Source organism: Hermetia illucens, chromosome 2 (genome assembly GCF_905115235.1).
Source record: "Hermetia illucens chromosome 2, iHerIll2.2.curated.20191125, whole genome shotgun sequence".
In the NCBI taxonomy this organism is placed as follows: Eukaryota; Metazoa; Arthropoda; class Insecta; order Diptera; family Stratiomyidae; genus Hermetia; species Hermetia illucens.
In genome coordinates this window covers 138,967,242-138,983,079 of record NC_051850.1, presented here as the reverse complement: position 1 = coordinate 138,983,079, position 15,838 = coordinate 138,967,242, and the positions used below count along the sequence as shown (strand labels likewise).

The 15,838-nt window shown below is 39.7% G+C and overlaps 1 protein-coding gene and 1 long non-coding RNA gene across 5 annotated transcripts; one reads left to right on the top strand and one right to left on the bottom strand.

Moving 5' to 3' along the window:
* Positions 1-3,691: 3,691 nt before the first annotated feature.
* On the bottom strand, positions 3,692-4,465 carry LOC119650432. 2 transcript variants are annotated; one of them, XR_005249279.1, is made up of 3 exons: positions 4,319-4,465; positions 3,967-4,090; positions 3,692-3,818 (listed from the first exon to the last, which is right to left on the bottom strand). It is a non-coding gene; the product is annotated as an uncharacterized LOC119650432 (long non-coding RNA). The 2 variants fall into 2 exon arrangements; XR_005249278.1 differs by having other exon boundaries at positions 4,203-4,340.
* LOC119650429 (serine/threonine-protein kinase polo) lies at positions 4,152-15,172 on the top strand. Of its 3 annotated transcripts, none has more exons than XM_038053248.1 (10): positions 4,152-4,296; positions 12,135-12,359; positions 12,418-12,622; positions 12,689-12,881; positions 12,942-13,183; positions 13,244-13,392; positions 13,447-13,628; positions 13,709-13,955; positions 14,032-14,219; positions 14,328-15,172. In XM_038053248.1, exons 1-10 carry the CDS (start codon positions 4,204-4,206, stop codon positions 14,347-14,349), a joined length of 1,746 nt encoding a protein of 581 aa, XP_037909176.1. In that variant the 5' UTR covers positions 4,152-4,203; the 3' UTR covers positions 14,350-15,172. The 3 variants fall into 3 exon arrangements, with proteins under 3 accessions (XP_037909176.1, XP_037909175.1, XP_037909174.1); XM_038053247.1 differs by lacking the exon at positions 4,152-4,296 and adding an exon at positions 4,625-4,922 and having other exon boundaries at positions 13,247-13,392; XM_038053246.1 differs by lacking the exon at positions 4,152-4,296 and adding an exon at positions 4,625-4,922.
* The last annotated feature ends 666 nt before the right edge of the window (positions 15,173-15,838 follow it).

Below are 15,838 nucleotides of genomic sequence, written 5' to 3'. Positions count from 1 at the left end.
TTGCTTATTTGCTATTATTATATATTATATATATTAAATATATGAATTAGAATTTTGCTATTAAAATGCGACACCTGTTCTTCTAACCTGGACCAAAGTTTTCCATGAGCAACTAACTAATTCAATGGATTCTATTCTGTTTCTAAAAACTTAATTTTGAAGATAGTTCTAAAGAAAATAGTTTGTTGCCTGCAGACCCTGATAGTTCTTTACTGGTAGTATTTTTGTAGACTGTAGAGCTGACATTACTCTTTTGGATGAAGTTTTTAACCAAATATTTTACGAACTGCTGATGTAGAGTCATTGATGATATGATATCTTGTCCTATCTTTTTGAAAGCATGACCTTTGACTGAAATCTGATAAATCCTTGTGTGAATTCGTTGCTATAAACTTCGTGCTTCGAATATTATAATATAAGAAGGTCAATTTAGTTGAACGTCGGGCTGTTATTCCTTGGGCATTTGGTTGGTATCCTGGCTCCTTATGAAAGTTTGTATCCGTTTTTATGCTTGCTCCATTGCTCTGCTTCTTATAACTAATAATTATTCATTAAACATACATACCTCTTAGAAAGCAAACCTCATGCTTAGTAAGAGTGTTCTTAATTATTAAAATAACGGAACTCTTTCGTTGGGTTTGAAACTCTGATTTTATTTTATCCAAACAGCTCAATTTTTATATTATAAAACAAAAAAATATTTAGAACTACAATATATTGTTGATGGCGCGACAATCCAATAGAATCAGGACCTAGAGAATGTGTTAAGGCTCTACATTCAAGGCCGTAACGGTGCTCTTCACCGTGAATACTCGTAGAACATCGAATTATACTAAGAGTTCTGCTACGTCGTTAACGGAAATGATGCGCAAGGAACTTTCGAAATAATTTCGTCGGATCTATCCTGGTAAAAATTAAGCGGCTTGATCCTCTGAATAGTTCAAGCCTACCAGGATAGACCTGAAATCTACGAAGGTTTGAGAAAACCGTGAAAGGTACCCAACGAGCGAAAAAATGATGTAATGATCAAAGGAAGCTTTCATAGTCCTCATTACCTAAAGTCCGAAAACCTGAGAAATCCCTCCAACTATAGATCACTTCTGTACCAGTAAAGCCCTCCCAATATATCCCCATTGTAACACTCGATCATTATATTTACGCTATCTAGGTAAGATGGCGAACGCTAAAACCAAGCGTATAGTTTACTTGAAGCCAACAAGCCGATTTTCACAAGCACAACAACTCGGCAATATAACGTATTGTGCACATATATGTAATACTGACGTCATCACATTAGGAAATACAACAGACATGGATTAGCATTCTGGAGAAGAGTGAATTCAACTTCTGCGGGGAAAAAGGAGGTCTGTTAGAGATTTGAAAAGGATAAATGAAAAACAATGCATTCTGCATTCTGCGTTTGGGGGGCAAATTCTGTAATATCAGCTTGAAAAAGTCTTGCTCTGGTGACAATAAAGCTTTTTCGGGAGTTCAACGATCGCTCGATACCTGGCACACGTATGGTTTTAAAATTGTATTTGGGGACTTTAACTGTAACCCAAAGTTAACTAATAAGTTAGCACCTATAGCCTGCATAAAATAACTAGCGATAACGGTTTGCGAATTATCCGATTTGACACACCATGAGAAATATTTATTGAAAATGCCTGGTTTGCACGAGAGTGCTTGATTATTTCCAGATGGAATTACATTCAATTAAATTGATGATGTGTTAATCGATTGAGTCAACCTTTCGAGCCTCATGAAGTACAGGGGTTAATACTGACTTGGGTTGAGATGCGGATTCGATACAGCATGAACAACTGCAAAGTAAATGCAGAGACCCCTTGAGTTCGATATAGCACTCAGAAATGGAGCAAATTGCCTTAAGGCTGAAGCTGCAATAAACGAAATCTGGAAACATCGCAAGGATTCGATCATTGGTAAAGCAATGAACACGTTTGACGTAATGTGAAATCGATAAATACATGAAGCAATCACACTAGGTCCAAAAGCTTTACCAAAGTATATACAGGATACGATTCGTCCGTGACAAGAAAGGAAGTCCCGATCGACTAGGCATATTAGAACGATGAATTCTTCGATGTATTGCTAAACAGTCAGCCTGCTGAGTTTGTGATCCTGCTAATTGTAATCGTCGGAATACTAATAACGCCATAAGCCATCAAAGATACCATCTAGACAGTACATTATTTGGTGGATAGGAATCATTTGTCCTAGATACAAAAGGAATATATCACTGAATACAGCTATTACAAGGATATTACGGATAAAACTCAACAGGCGGCAACGGGCAAGTCTATTGATCCAAATGAAAAAGGAAAACCCTGTCCAGGAAGTCTTTAAGAACAATATCTATGGTGAAAAACGATGGAGTAGGTCTTGTCTTCGGTGGAGCGATGGTGTAGTGAAGAACACCAAACATTTACTAAGAGTAAAAGGCTTGGCATCTAAGCGCCAAATCAAAAGTTTTGGAACTTTCAGTTGAAGCAGGTTCGGACCGAACCCAATTTTCGTACCATCAGTTTTTCGGCTGACCAGTTTCTGAGAATGTATCTCTAGTTTAAATGTGCACTTTGACAGCCATCGCCAGAAGTAATACCTTCTTCGAAAACCACTAACTGATATCTTTAACTGGTACCCTATGTGATTATATTCAGAAAAAAAAAGTACAACCCCTCTGCTTATCCGACCGACAAAATCAAGAGATGCCCGCTTAGCTCTTTTAGAAAGAGGGAGGCTTATATTACCTCGCGAAGAATAGTAAAGGAGACAAAGAACATTTCAAAAACTAGACGGACTCAAAAAACGGTTAGAGCCTTTTAGATCCTTAAAAGAGCTCATTTTAATTAATTTCGGGATTGTTTGGCCAGCTGCAATGGGTATTCGAGTGGGTAATATTCAAAATGAACACAAAATTCTGCAATTATCAAACTCGAGGTAAATGTATATACTATATGTACTCCTTTGTGAGGTATAGCGCGTCAACCACACCTACACCCTATGGCTCGCGGTTACCTAACATGTACTTCAACTGCATTTCCAGATTTTAGACAGGATAGCGAAAGCGTCCGGCAATATCCAGTTCGGTACCACCGTTAGCAGAAACCACGATTCCTAGATATACAAATTGGTTGACGCTTTCGATGCTCTGCCCATTTATGCAGATTGGAAAAGTGTGATGACGCGTCACACTAAGAAACTTGATTTTATCGTTATTTATCTTCAATCCAACTCTGCTTGTCTCTCCTTCCAAATCCGGAGCCATTTGGGCAAGGGTCCATGACCCAGTGAACGAGCAAGCAGATGACATCAACGTAGTCGAGATGTTTGAAGAAAGATGTCATTCTCCATTGAACTCTTCGACGCCCTCCGAACAAGGCGGCATGAAAAACGTCACCGATAAGAAAAAGAGATAATATCAGTGACAGGATGCAACCCTCACGGACTCCGCTTTCTACCTCAAAATCCTCCGAGATTTTGCCTCGGTGCAGCACATGACATTTTGCGCAATACGTTGCTCTGATAATAGCTGTTAGTTTCTCCGTTAGTTACATTTGAAATGTTTTTTATCGAGCTACGCCAACCTTTTTCACGCCTTGCAAAACTTCGATGAACTTCCATAATATGCAGCTGCGATGTCAGTGCAGATTTAATCAAAGACTGTATAAAGATTTAGGGGGGAAGTTTTCATTCTATACATAAAGATCGGTAAAAATCTCTGTGGTGTTACCCTTAAGGTTTATGTGTATCCAGCATGCTCCTTTATTCCTTCTATATAGTCCAGTGTGCATTATCTGGAAAAAAATAGTGTCACAACCGATTTTAGTGATAATAAAAAAAAACAATTTTTTCATTAACAAAAAAAAAAAATAAATGAAATAAAATAACTAAAATCTAAAGCTTTGAATTGAAAAAATCTAGTGACTGCCTTGAAATACTTACCACCATCAGTGGGTTAACATTGGAAACAACTTTGCTCTTTTGAACAACGTGCACAGTGAAAACTTGCCTTAAAATTACGTACTGTCAATAAATACGTAGTCCACTGAACTTATACGTTCCATAACTGAAAATTATAGGAAAAGTTAAGTCAATCAAAAGTGCGGTTATTAGAATTTGAAAGTCTAATAAGACAAGTGAATTGCAGCAACTCGGAATTTCAATTAAAATATCATTACAATGGGTAACGACGATAAGATAAACGATATCCCAGAAGTGCTAACGAATGCAATGACAAATACGGTCTATAAACGTTCGCGGTTTTTTGGAAAGGTAAATTGCTTTTTATTTTGACCTAGTTGAACGGGGGATTTCATGGTTATGTGGTTATGACATCGTCCGGGAAAGGCATCTTTGCGGTTGAATAGATGGTTTGAAGGTTTTAAAAGCGATATCTTTTCATAATTTATCCCTGTTTCGTATAAAGCAATAAAAGTGCAACTTAAAGGATCTTATTCAAATACCCTATTTGAACTGTCAGTCGAAGAAGTCATTGAACGTTCCCAAGAATTTATTTTATAGGAAATTTCGTCTCTCTTCGTATCCGATCGCGAAAATCTCTTTACCGGTTTTATATTCGGCTCGACGATTTGAATTTGAGTTCAATGTGCGAAGTGGTTACAGCTATTCAAAAAATCGAGTGAGTTCGGGCAGTGTGAGCGGCGTTTTTGTTTTTCTTTACCTTAGAATTGTATTTCGTACAATATTTGCCCGGGCTTTCATTCATAGTTTAGTGGAGAATCAGTCCGCATTTTTGTAAACTAGCAATTTTGTAGAGAAAGTGCGCGATACACAAAATGAGTTCGGCGCGCAACGATGATAAGACAATTGACATTCCCGATCGCCTTTACGACGCCTCAACGAAAACTAATTATAAACGGTTACGGTTTTTTGGAAAGGCAAGTAAACAGACCGGCATTTCACTAAAATAGAAAATAAATCGAATGTAGAGCGCTTATCGGAAGAAATTCTATTCCATGGGTCGATCGTGGCAGGTGACAGTAGGGCGACATGCCAAGGTCCCTTTGTGCCATGATCAAAGCATGGCGGTTCTCCGAATGTCTTAAGGATATAAAGTCAGGATATCTCCAGGGTTGAGGGAAAGACTGGATGTTTTTCATCCTGGAAAGTCTCCCAACGATGGAGAAGCTGTTACGGTTTTGCCAAGAGGGAAGTTTTGCCTCCTTCAGTATTTACGTTACTTTTCAAATTTTACAATTTGACAAGCCCTTTCCTCCCGGACTTAATTGACAAGAACTTGAATCCATACGCAATATGGTTGACGAATTCAATGTAAAGTTGCAAAACGCTTGCTTGGCATTATTAGATCACAATGGTCATTCATATAGAATTCATAAAAACTCAGTCTTGCAGTTTCTTTTAAGGAAAGTCTAGACTCCAAACTAAGATCATCAAAAACTCCCAAAAGAAATTAAGCAAGTTAAATCCTGACAAACTTTTCTGTATCGTTTTGATTTAATGTACTTGATAAGAACTATGTCTTGCTTAAATTGCGAACTCTTCAGTGGACATTGCAGCTGCAACTAAACCAGACCAAACTTCATTGAATGGACCAAAGGTTGAACCTTTTTCTGAGGTTTTTCGATTTTTAAATGTTATTGGCCGATAAAAGTTAGTTAAGGGTGCGGTGGTGTTTTTTCACAAGGCATGGGATGAAACTTTCTAATCTTCCTAGCATTTCCAATTTGAAGTGAATTGTACCATGTCTAAATAGAATTAATACCGATTGTATTATAACAATTTGCTGCCGGACTTGATAGTTTTTTGTGAAGTTATCTTGCCCACTTCCACCGCGCCTACATGCCATCGTTGCTGGTTCTACGGAATGTGCTCTAGTTCTCTCCAAGTCTTCCGGAGAAACACTACTCTACTGCCCGGCGCTATTTTTTAAGGCGACTCTCTACGGTGGGAGCAATGAAATTACCCTCTTTTAACGTATGATCTATCCACTGCCACTTCTGTCCCCGAATCAACACGTCTCCCGATACATTTGACCGCAGCAGCAATTAGAGCCGTCAGTTCTCTACGCTTCGTAATCCACTCTTCTTAGTCCGATCTTATAGGCCTTTTCGGGACATGGGGAAAAACTTCGCTTGCATCGGCAAAAAGAACACTTGATGAAGGCCTAATGTTCATCAACATTCTCCAATGAGCTATTCGAGATGTCTGCCGTAAGGTCGACAAGGTAGTTTTCCAATTGCCGTGCGATAGCGTGGTCCTGATAGCGAAGCGTGTTAAACTTCGCGCCTCCTTTGTTTCGCATATCCAAAAGACAACTTCATGTTGCCAGATGATCTTGAGCCTTGCTCTGTTCGAACAGTATTCCGAAAATGACGAGGCGGTGGAAGCTGCGAAAAGCCGCAAATCTTTCCCCATTGTCATTGCCATCCCCAAGACCATGTTTCAAAACCATCTCGCCATTCAAATCATATATCATGTCACCTTTAGGAGTCTGGTAAGACTGACTAGGCTGACCCTGACCAATGTGCGAGGCCAGAAAGAGCAGGATAACTCTCGAGACCATTCAACATCAACAACGGTCTAAGACAAGAGGATGCCTATCCTGCGTCCTTTTCAACCTGACCCTGGAGAAGGTGATTTGCGATACCGATGTAAATGCGAGAGGCACCATCCTCTTCAACTCCAACTACTGGCCTACGCTGACGATATTGGCATCATGGGAAGAACAACCCGAGATATACAGTCTACCTTCATCCAGATCGAGCAGGCAGCGCGAGATCCCGAGCTGCACATTAGTGAAGGCAAGATGAAGTACATGGTGGCAACGTCAGCGCCAAAAACCAAAGAATGAACAACATCGAATCACACTGATCAAACGAAAACAATGAAGATAGGAGACTACAACTTTGAAACCGTTGAAAATCATAACTGATAACAGCTATGACGATGGAATCTGTGCACGGTTGTTGACTGCCAACAGAGCCTAATTCAGCTTACAAAAATTGTTTCGCTCGAAACGTCTCAGCATACGTCGAAGCTCTTACTGTACAAGACTATGATTTTGCCAGACCTCATGTAGACTTGGGTTCTTAGGGAAAAAACTGCGAACTCTTGGCCGCCTTCGACAGAAGAAGCCTCCAAAGAATTTTTGGCCCCCTACATGAGGATGGACGATTCCAGCGATACCACAACCGTCTGGTCGTGGATAAAATCCGACTCAATAGGTTACGGTGGGCGGGTCACTTAATCCGTATGGATGAGGATAATCTAGCCCGGAAAGTCTATAAGGGCAATATCTATGGTAGAAAAAGAAGACGAGTCAGACCTTGCCTGAGATGAAGCGATGGCGTAGATCAGGACACCAGACGCTTTTAGGGATATCGAATTTGTGGACTTCGACGCAAACCCGGGATGTCTGTAGTTCCTTATTAAGGGAGGCCTAGACCTGATACCGGCTGTCGCGCCGTTGATGATGATGATATCGGTTCTCAAGTCAAGAGGGCGCGCGTCTAGCGAAACCAGTAAGTATTAATCCGACAGAGGCAGGTAGGCAGAATGCAATCGCACGCAAGAGGGAAGGTAGTGCTCCCCAGAGGCTCATAATCTTATCCCACTTAATCCGAGAATGTCTACACTGTGTCGCTAAAGTTGCAACAAGCGAGCACGCCGTCGAGAAGTATTTGCACATCCCAAAATCCAATTATAATTCTTGACGAGAGTAAAATCTCTTAGCCGGAAAGGTCAGTCCAATTCCGGAAATTGTAGCCGTTTCAGGAATACAATGAGTTCGAGAATTGCAGGTTGCTAGGCCATAAATTTATCCCTATCCTATCCGTAAATATCTTGGACAACAGTTTAAAGCTCCCCCTCACGGGGGAGAGAAGCGAAAAGGCGGTACAAATTTTTATTCTCCGAATATAGCCATGTCAACGAGCGATTTCGATTAGCACTTTACCAAGCGGGTTTCAGATTTAAGATCAGTTGCAAGGTAGGAGAGTTAGGGGTTGAGAAGTACAAACTTAAAGTGGGGATTCATTTTTAGAAACTATCCAGCCGAAAAATCCGAAACATAATGACGCCCACCATTGAAATCTAGGTCTAAAATTACATCTTATATCTGGAATTTAACCGGGAATCCCTTCTTAACTTCGCCGTAGAATGGCAAAGTTGCAAAAATGTAAATCACAACATTGCATAATATTCGAAAATTTGAAGGGAATCGTGTTATTAACAAAATCTGACATTAAATTCATGTACACTATGATCTAGTTTATGTACGACACGATTTTTCCTTAAACACTCCGACTATGTTAACGACATCTGTTTGCTCTCACATCGGGCCATGGCCTTTCGCCAAATGGCTCTGGACTTGGACCGAGTGGCACTAGAGTCGGGCGGAACATACATACCTAAGGTTCTCACTTTGGCAGGTCAGCGTACTCTTCCTATTTCTTATTTTTCGAGGGTGTCGAACAGTTTGTATATCTAGGAGACGCCTTCGCGATTTCGTACTAACGTATAATCCTAATCGCCACTGTCGCTCGAAAGCTTCAAGCTTCGCCATGTCATCGTGGTACCCTGGCTTAAATCAATAATGAAAAATTGATGATCAATATGCTGAAACAATAGTTGAATCGTTCGTAATGCTTGCCGAGAATTCTCGCGAATTCCCAAAAAAGCTGTATCAATAAATGCTCAACCAATTCATGTAGTGTTTGAAAATTTCGATTGATTCGAGATATTTCTACTGAGCGTATCAAGTACAGTGGAATCCCGATAACGCTAATTCATTCAAAAAAGTACAATTTGTGAATTTTTTTTCCCGGCTCCGCTAGACTTATCGCCCATTCATGGGTGGTTGGTCCACTACTGATTCTCATACCTTACATGAAGGTTGGTTATGCAAAGAACCTTCAGAAGACACAGGCTGCGACATAAACTGCAATGTCTTAATTCCGAGGCTAAAGACTTCACCAAGTGTACCTAGGACCTTCTTTAGAGTTTGTTATTTCCCGCGTGGTATGCTTCCAGGTCAGTTCAATAAGATTTTAAGGCTTTTTCGTCCTTCTCGTTGCAAAATCTGCACATTCATTATAGATCCTCCTTCTTAAGAAGCCTGTAACCGCAGATTACATCCCCCATGTTCTTTCTCTAAGTTTTTCTATAATCCGCGGATGTCTCCCATTTTATGGTTATTCGCTTGAGCTTACAGTTTCGCAAAGTTCTTACAGCTGGTATTTAGCTGATTCCATATACAGCTCTGGTCCCACAAATAGTACTTGGGATCCCTTTCTTACAAGTTTATCCGCCCTCCCATTGAAACCGTTGTGCTTTACTTTCAACTTCAACGTTTTCTCGTCCCTGACAGCAAGCGCTTTGTCATTTGCATACCAGTTTAGTTAAAAGATGATGTAGAATATGGCTTTTAGCACATTGGAAGTGGTACGTTAACATAGAAATTGTAATATTTTATGACTCTAGTTCATTTCATCCCTGTGTTCTGTCTAATATCCATCTGTGTATCATAGAATGCGGTTCTCTAAATGGTTATCATTCCAATGATTTCAGTCCTTGAATTAACGTGGTCTCGACTTTAATATCTTTTCTTAGGGTCTTCTGAAGGCACTTAGCTTCTAAGAGCGCTTCTATTCCTCACAGAACCTCCTTTTGGCTTTCCAGATCACTTTGTTTTATTGAGCAAGTGTTCGGTTATATTCCCTGTCCTTTGTCCAGCCGGCGTCTTCTACGGTGGGTTTGCAAGATTCTGATTCTACCATCTTGATGTCATGTTATTTTGACCACCCTTCTCGCGCCCCATTTCCATTTACAACTTTCACTTATAGCATTTCCACCCTTTGTGTCATGTTCGATATATACCCACTCAATTATCGGTTTTGTCGGTTTTTGTGCAAAAATATCTAGTTTGAGAGTGAGGGCTCATTAGATTCCTACCAACGTAGCACATTCAATGCATTGTTTACCCCTTTTGTTGATTTTGATGCTACTCTCCAAGTTTTATGATGGGCGTCTGCGCCGGCATAAATAATTACGTGGTAGCTGTGTGCTCCCAGCAGTTCCTTCGAAGGTGACGTGACCTGCGAGTGCATTTCCATTTGGCGCTTTTGACCCAATCAATGTTACCACTGTCACTGCTTGAATTACGAATTTGGGTAATATGCATGCGATCTTGGCAGAATATATGTTTGCGTAGCCAGCCATGCAATTGTTGCTCCGCCACAATCCAATGCCATACGGCTACCAGGCCGTTTGTAATAGTATCGGGCCAGCAATTAAGCGTCGCAGGCAAGTATTGACGAATACTTACGAGCTTTTGAGTAACGGTGGGGGTCACATTCCCACTTGTGCTACTTCAAGATTTTAGACAGGGCAGCGAAAGTGGATCTAGCGCTGTTAATGCGTCAGGCAACATCCAGTTCGGTGTCACCGTCGGCAGAAGCCAGGCTCCCTAGATGTACAAATTGATCGACGCCTTCGATGCTCTGCCCGCTAATGCAGATAGGAAGATTTCGATATTCCGTCAGATTGGGAACCTTGGTGTTGTTGGTGTTTATCTTCAGTCCATCTGTCTCTCCTTCCAAACCCAGAGCCATTTGGTCAACGTCCATGACTCAATGAGAGAGCAAAGAGATGTCATCAGCGTAGTCGGGGTGTATGCGGAAAGATATCATCCATTGAATTCTTCCACGTCCTCCGGACAAGGCAGCATGGACTGGCGGACTTCACTTTGGACCTCAAAATCCTCTTCAGACTTTACTTCGGTGCAGCACGTGACATTTTGAATATTATATGTAACTCTGATACTAGTTATTACATTCTTCAGAATGCCACTTCTGGGTAGAGCATACGTTCCCCTATCGAAAGTTTTCTTGAAATCGATTAAGAGCAGGTGAAGCGAAATCCAAATTCCGCGCACTGTTCCAAAATGATCCGGAGGCTGTTAATGTGGTCAATACAGGAGGATCCGGAGCGGAAACCAGCCTGCTCTCTGTCGACAGAGATCGAGTAACAAGACATGTCATATATCCATTTGTCTGGTTGGTTCCTGAATACGATTATCTTCCTGTTCGCTAGCCAAGGTGCTTGGATCAACACAATGTCGACCCTTGATTAGCGGACTAATTCCCGCTATTGCAGCTTTATAATATTTATCTGAATTTTCTACAGCATCTGTCGGCCACTTACTAAGACTTTTGAAAGTTAGTCGAAACAAACCATGGTTGTATCGCCAGTCTCTGTCTTCAAATATCTTCAAACTTTCATAATTTCGTAGCGAAAAGGCCACACCATCCCCAAAAAGTTACCTTCGTCAACCTGCAGTTTTTCTTCTGAATACTTCCACCACCGCCATTTTCAGAGCGCTAGTGCTTCCCTGTAGGTTTCTCCCTTATAAATCTTTTCGCTCCTCCGTCGTTTGAAGGGATTTTTGGAGCTGCCAAGTTGTGATTCCGGCCTTCGCCTTCTCATGTTGCTCGGAATTTTATTGTAAGCCTCGATGTTTGGCAAGATATGGAGTCTACGCAGTTGAATAGACCTCCCTCTTTTCCGCGCTGTCCTTCCACCGTTGAACTCCAAACAGTTTCTTCCCGGATGTGGTTAGTCTCCGCATTCTGGACACTGCTGCATCCATAGATTACAAAATTTTTGCTGGGATTTCATCTCCACATGAACTTTGCATGGGTTGACGAATACTCCGCTTCCCTTGGTGCTTGAAGGTTGATCTGGCCCTGATGTCACGCCAGTTTCTCCAATTTACAAAAAAAAAGATTTTATCCCTGATGTCAACGCCTCCAGCAGCCGATTGGGAACTTTCCGTAGTGAATCCCTTTCAACTTTCTTATTGAAGGAAGGAAAATGTGATTCTAAATCACATCATAACTTGGGATTTTCCCCTTCTAAAAGCATTTGTACATACGACCAAAAAGTGTTATTTAAGGCAAGTAAAAGTAATATAAATTTGAATTAGCAACACAATCAAAAAAGAAAAACTATTCAGTCTAGGACATTTCACCTACAGCGTTCCACACGGCACACGATTATTATCCAAATTTGTAACCGTTACCGTATATGTCAATGAAAAATCATTTTAAATCAATCTTTATTTACTTCAGGGCGGTTTCGCAAAATGTTACGAGATCGTAGATGTTGTTACAAACAATGTTTATGCCGGAAAAATTGTCTCGAAAAAGCTCATGATCAAGCATAATCAAAAAGAGAAGATGACCCAAGAAATCACCATTCACAAGAGTCTAGATCATCCGAATATAGTAAAATTCCATAGTTTTTTTGACGACAATAATAACGTTTATATTGTGCTGGAGCTATGTAAGAAGAGGGTACGTAAAATAAGTGATTGGAACGAATTTACTGATTAACCTCCATTACCAACCACAGTCTATGATGGAACTTCACAAACGACGAAAAGTTATAACAGAGTACGAATGTAGGTTCTACATCTACCAAATTATCCAAGGCGTTAAATATCTTCACGACCATCGAATCATTCATCGCGATTTGAAATTGGGAAATCTATTTTTAAACGACGATCTTAACGTGAAAATTGGCGATTTTGGATTAGCGACAAGAATTGAATTTGAAGGTAATTTGATATAATTGATTGCTGAATGAGCAGTTGCCAATTCAAAGGGGATATTTTAAACTTTAGGCGAGAGGAAGAAAACGCTTTGCGGTACCCCGAATTATATTGCTCCAGAAATTCTCAATAAAAAAGGTCATTCCTATGAAGTTGATATTTGGTCAATCGGATGTGTCATGTACACACTATTAGTCGGTCAACCACCCTTCGAAACCAAGAGTCTGAAAGATACATACACTAAGATCAAGAAATGCGAATACCGGTAAGTTGGAATTTAAGTAAGAAGATAATTTTCGCTAATATATGAAACAAATATCTGCAGAGTTCCGAATTCACTTCGAAAAACTGCTGCCGACATGATAGTCGCGATGTTGCAATCGAATCCCGAGAAGCGGCCACGCATTGGGCAACTTCTGAACTTTGAATTTTTAACGTCCAGCCCCGTTCCCACTTCATTGCCAAGCTCCTGTCTGACAATGGCTCCACGACCAGACCTTCTGGAACATATTGATCGGGCTAATGGCTACAAGAAACGAACCCCACTCGTAGAACTTAATGCATTAGGTATTTGAAAATCTAACAAATCAAATTGCAACAAATGTTCAGTATTTCTTTATTACACAGTAGAAGACACACGCTTCGAATCCACATTCCTGAAGAACAATTTGTACGATCCCATCAAGGCTTCAGGGCAAACATCTCAGCACAACGATGAATATCGAGCGGATATTGAAAATCTATACACACAGCTAACTGCATTAATCAATTCAAAAGTAATTCTAACATTTTTGTGAATAGTACAAGGTTTATATTGAATATTTTCGCAGCCTCCCAAATTAGCAGGTAATCTTGGAGATGAAAACACAGATCCAGCAGCGCAACCGCTCTTCTGGATCTCCAAATGGGTAGATTATAGCGATAAGTACGGTTTTGGATATCAGCTTTGTGATGAAGGCATGGGAGTTATGTTCAACGATACAACAAAATTGCTGATGTTGCCAAATGGAATGTGAGTATTCAAAGCAAATTAAGTCGAATTAGAGATGATGAAAGGAACGACGGTTAAATTTTTCATCATTATCCTTTCAGAAATGTGCACTTCATCGAGAAAGATGGCAAGGAAAGTTACATGACTGTGAACGAATTCCCAGCAGCATTAGACAAAAAAATGAAATTATTATCGTACTTCAAACGCTATATGACTGAACACTTAGTAAAAGCTGGTGCTGGCGCTGTGATAGCCGAAGGAGACTCAATCTCTCGACTTCCACATTTGCACACATGGTTCCGAACGATGTGTGCGATTGTTATGCATTTAACAAATGGAACCGTGCAGGTAGTGTTATACTCTCTCCTCAGTATAAAGTGCATGGGAGGTGCTAATTTCAATTTGTTTACAATTCTTTTTCCAGTTGAACTTCTCTGACCATATTAAGATAATTTTGTGTCCACGAATGAGCGCCGTAACTTATATGGATAGCGAAAAGAACTTCAGAACCTACCGATTCTCCACGATTCAAGAAAATGGCTGTTCGAAAGACTTATACCAGAAAATCCGATATGCTCACGAGAAACTGAAGAAACTGCTGGAAAAGTTGTCGTAAGTCTGCATCATCTTAATATCGGCAAAAAAAATAATGTACTTCGAGCGAAATCGAGTACCGATCGTAAGTGTAGAACTGAAACTTTAACGAATTTTCATTGTTAGGTCAAAGAATGTACATAAATAGTGGGGAGAGTTTTGAAGATATCTAATTCGAATGAATGTATAACATAAGCGAAGAAATGCAACTAGTTTTATTAAGAAGAAAATTCGAAAAAAAAAGAAAACTTGACATAGAGTCAGTTGAGAGCGCAATGATTTACACATTGTAGTCTCTGTTCAATTGTTTTGTCAGACATAGCGCTATTTTGCCTATTACACAGGCATAAACACGTATGAGAAGAAAGAAGAGCTGATAAACTGCTGCTCAATAATATCTAAAGATGAGAAGAGATTTTGCGAAGATTGTATTTCAAGGCGGACACGGTGGGTCGGCTCTTGAAATCGAACTCTGAACTATCTTTGGAAGACTTATCGAAACTTATAGAGAGTGTTATTCTATTTTTATACTTTTTCAACGAGAAAGAAGTTGTTATGAAGACAATTTTTTACATAGAGAAAAACAACGTTACGAAATGAGCTGCAGAAAAAACTATTTCAACTATATACGAGTATATTTAATCTGCTGGAAAATGGACTGAAAGACTGAAAAACTTTGTTCACGGCGACCAGTTTAATTCTCTGCCTTTAGTTGAATTTTATATTTGACTCAATCATTCCTTACTTTGGCAAATTAGAAAAATTTATTTAAAAAAATTGCAAAATTCCCTGGAGTCGTCGTCCTGGTAAATTTTCTGATTATATTCAGTCTACAAAGTCCTCAAACTCGATTGCTGTTAATCGTTTCCTTCGTAACTATTTCTTTTTATTTAGTTTACATTCTTCAATCGTTTATTTTAGTTGTTATTATGTGTAATCGATATTTATAAATAAATTGTAATTTGATTTAAGTGCATTTGCCGTTAATTCTATTTAGAACTTGATAATTGGATTGACGGAGTTTTTAATTACTCTGTGAGCAAATGAACATGACATTATTCACCCTGCTATGAAATTTCAGTATTTCTTTGCTTCGAACAATACTTTTAGAGATAAAAAATAAGGCGAATATTAAGGTGAATTTTTATATGAACTGAATAAATCGCTTTCAAGAATTTTGTGTTTTTGCTGCAATTGACATACAGTTGGAAACTTTCAAAGAACTAAATGCATAATTAAGTAAATATAAAGCTTAACAGAAATGTATGGTTGAGTTGATAAGAGTATCATCCGGGTTGATCAAGATCAAATGACGTAATCGGTTGTGAAGGTCAGCCTATATCTGAATGGGGCTCTATTGATGTGTCTCGTTGGTAGTGGTAGCCACGCTCGGTCTTTTTGGACGTTTCAGCCTTTCTCATGCCATCACAAATTTCGCATATCCTTATACGATGCGTGGAACAGTAAAAGAAGCTGAAATACAAGAGAAATCTCTCGCAACATTACGCAAGCTGAAAGTGTAAAATATAAAAAAAAGTTCGGCTCGGAGAGTGCATATGATGCCGGGGAACTTGTGAGGAACGATCCAGAGGGGAGGTCTACAATAGATCACGTTTACCAAACGCTTGTTCTCTTTT

What these genes read in the sequence shown, in the direction of transcription:
- LOC119650429 (XM_038053246.1), top strand. Translation starts at nt 4,821, where the DNA reads ATGAGTTCGGCGCGCAACGATGATAAGACAATTGACATTCCCGATCGC. An exon ending in ATCAAGAAATGCGAATACCG is followed by an intron (nt 12,882 to 12,941) that starts GTAAGTTGGAAT and finishes AAATATCTGCAG; the next exon opens with AGTTCCGAATTCACTTCGAA. An exon ending in AAACTGCTGGAAAAGTTGTC is followed by an intron (nt 14,220 to 14,327) that starts GTAAGTCTGCAT and finishes TTTCATTGTTAG; the next exon opens with GTCAAAGAATGTACATAAAT.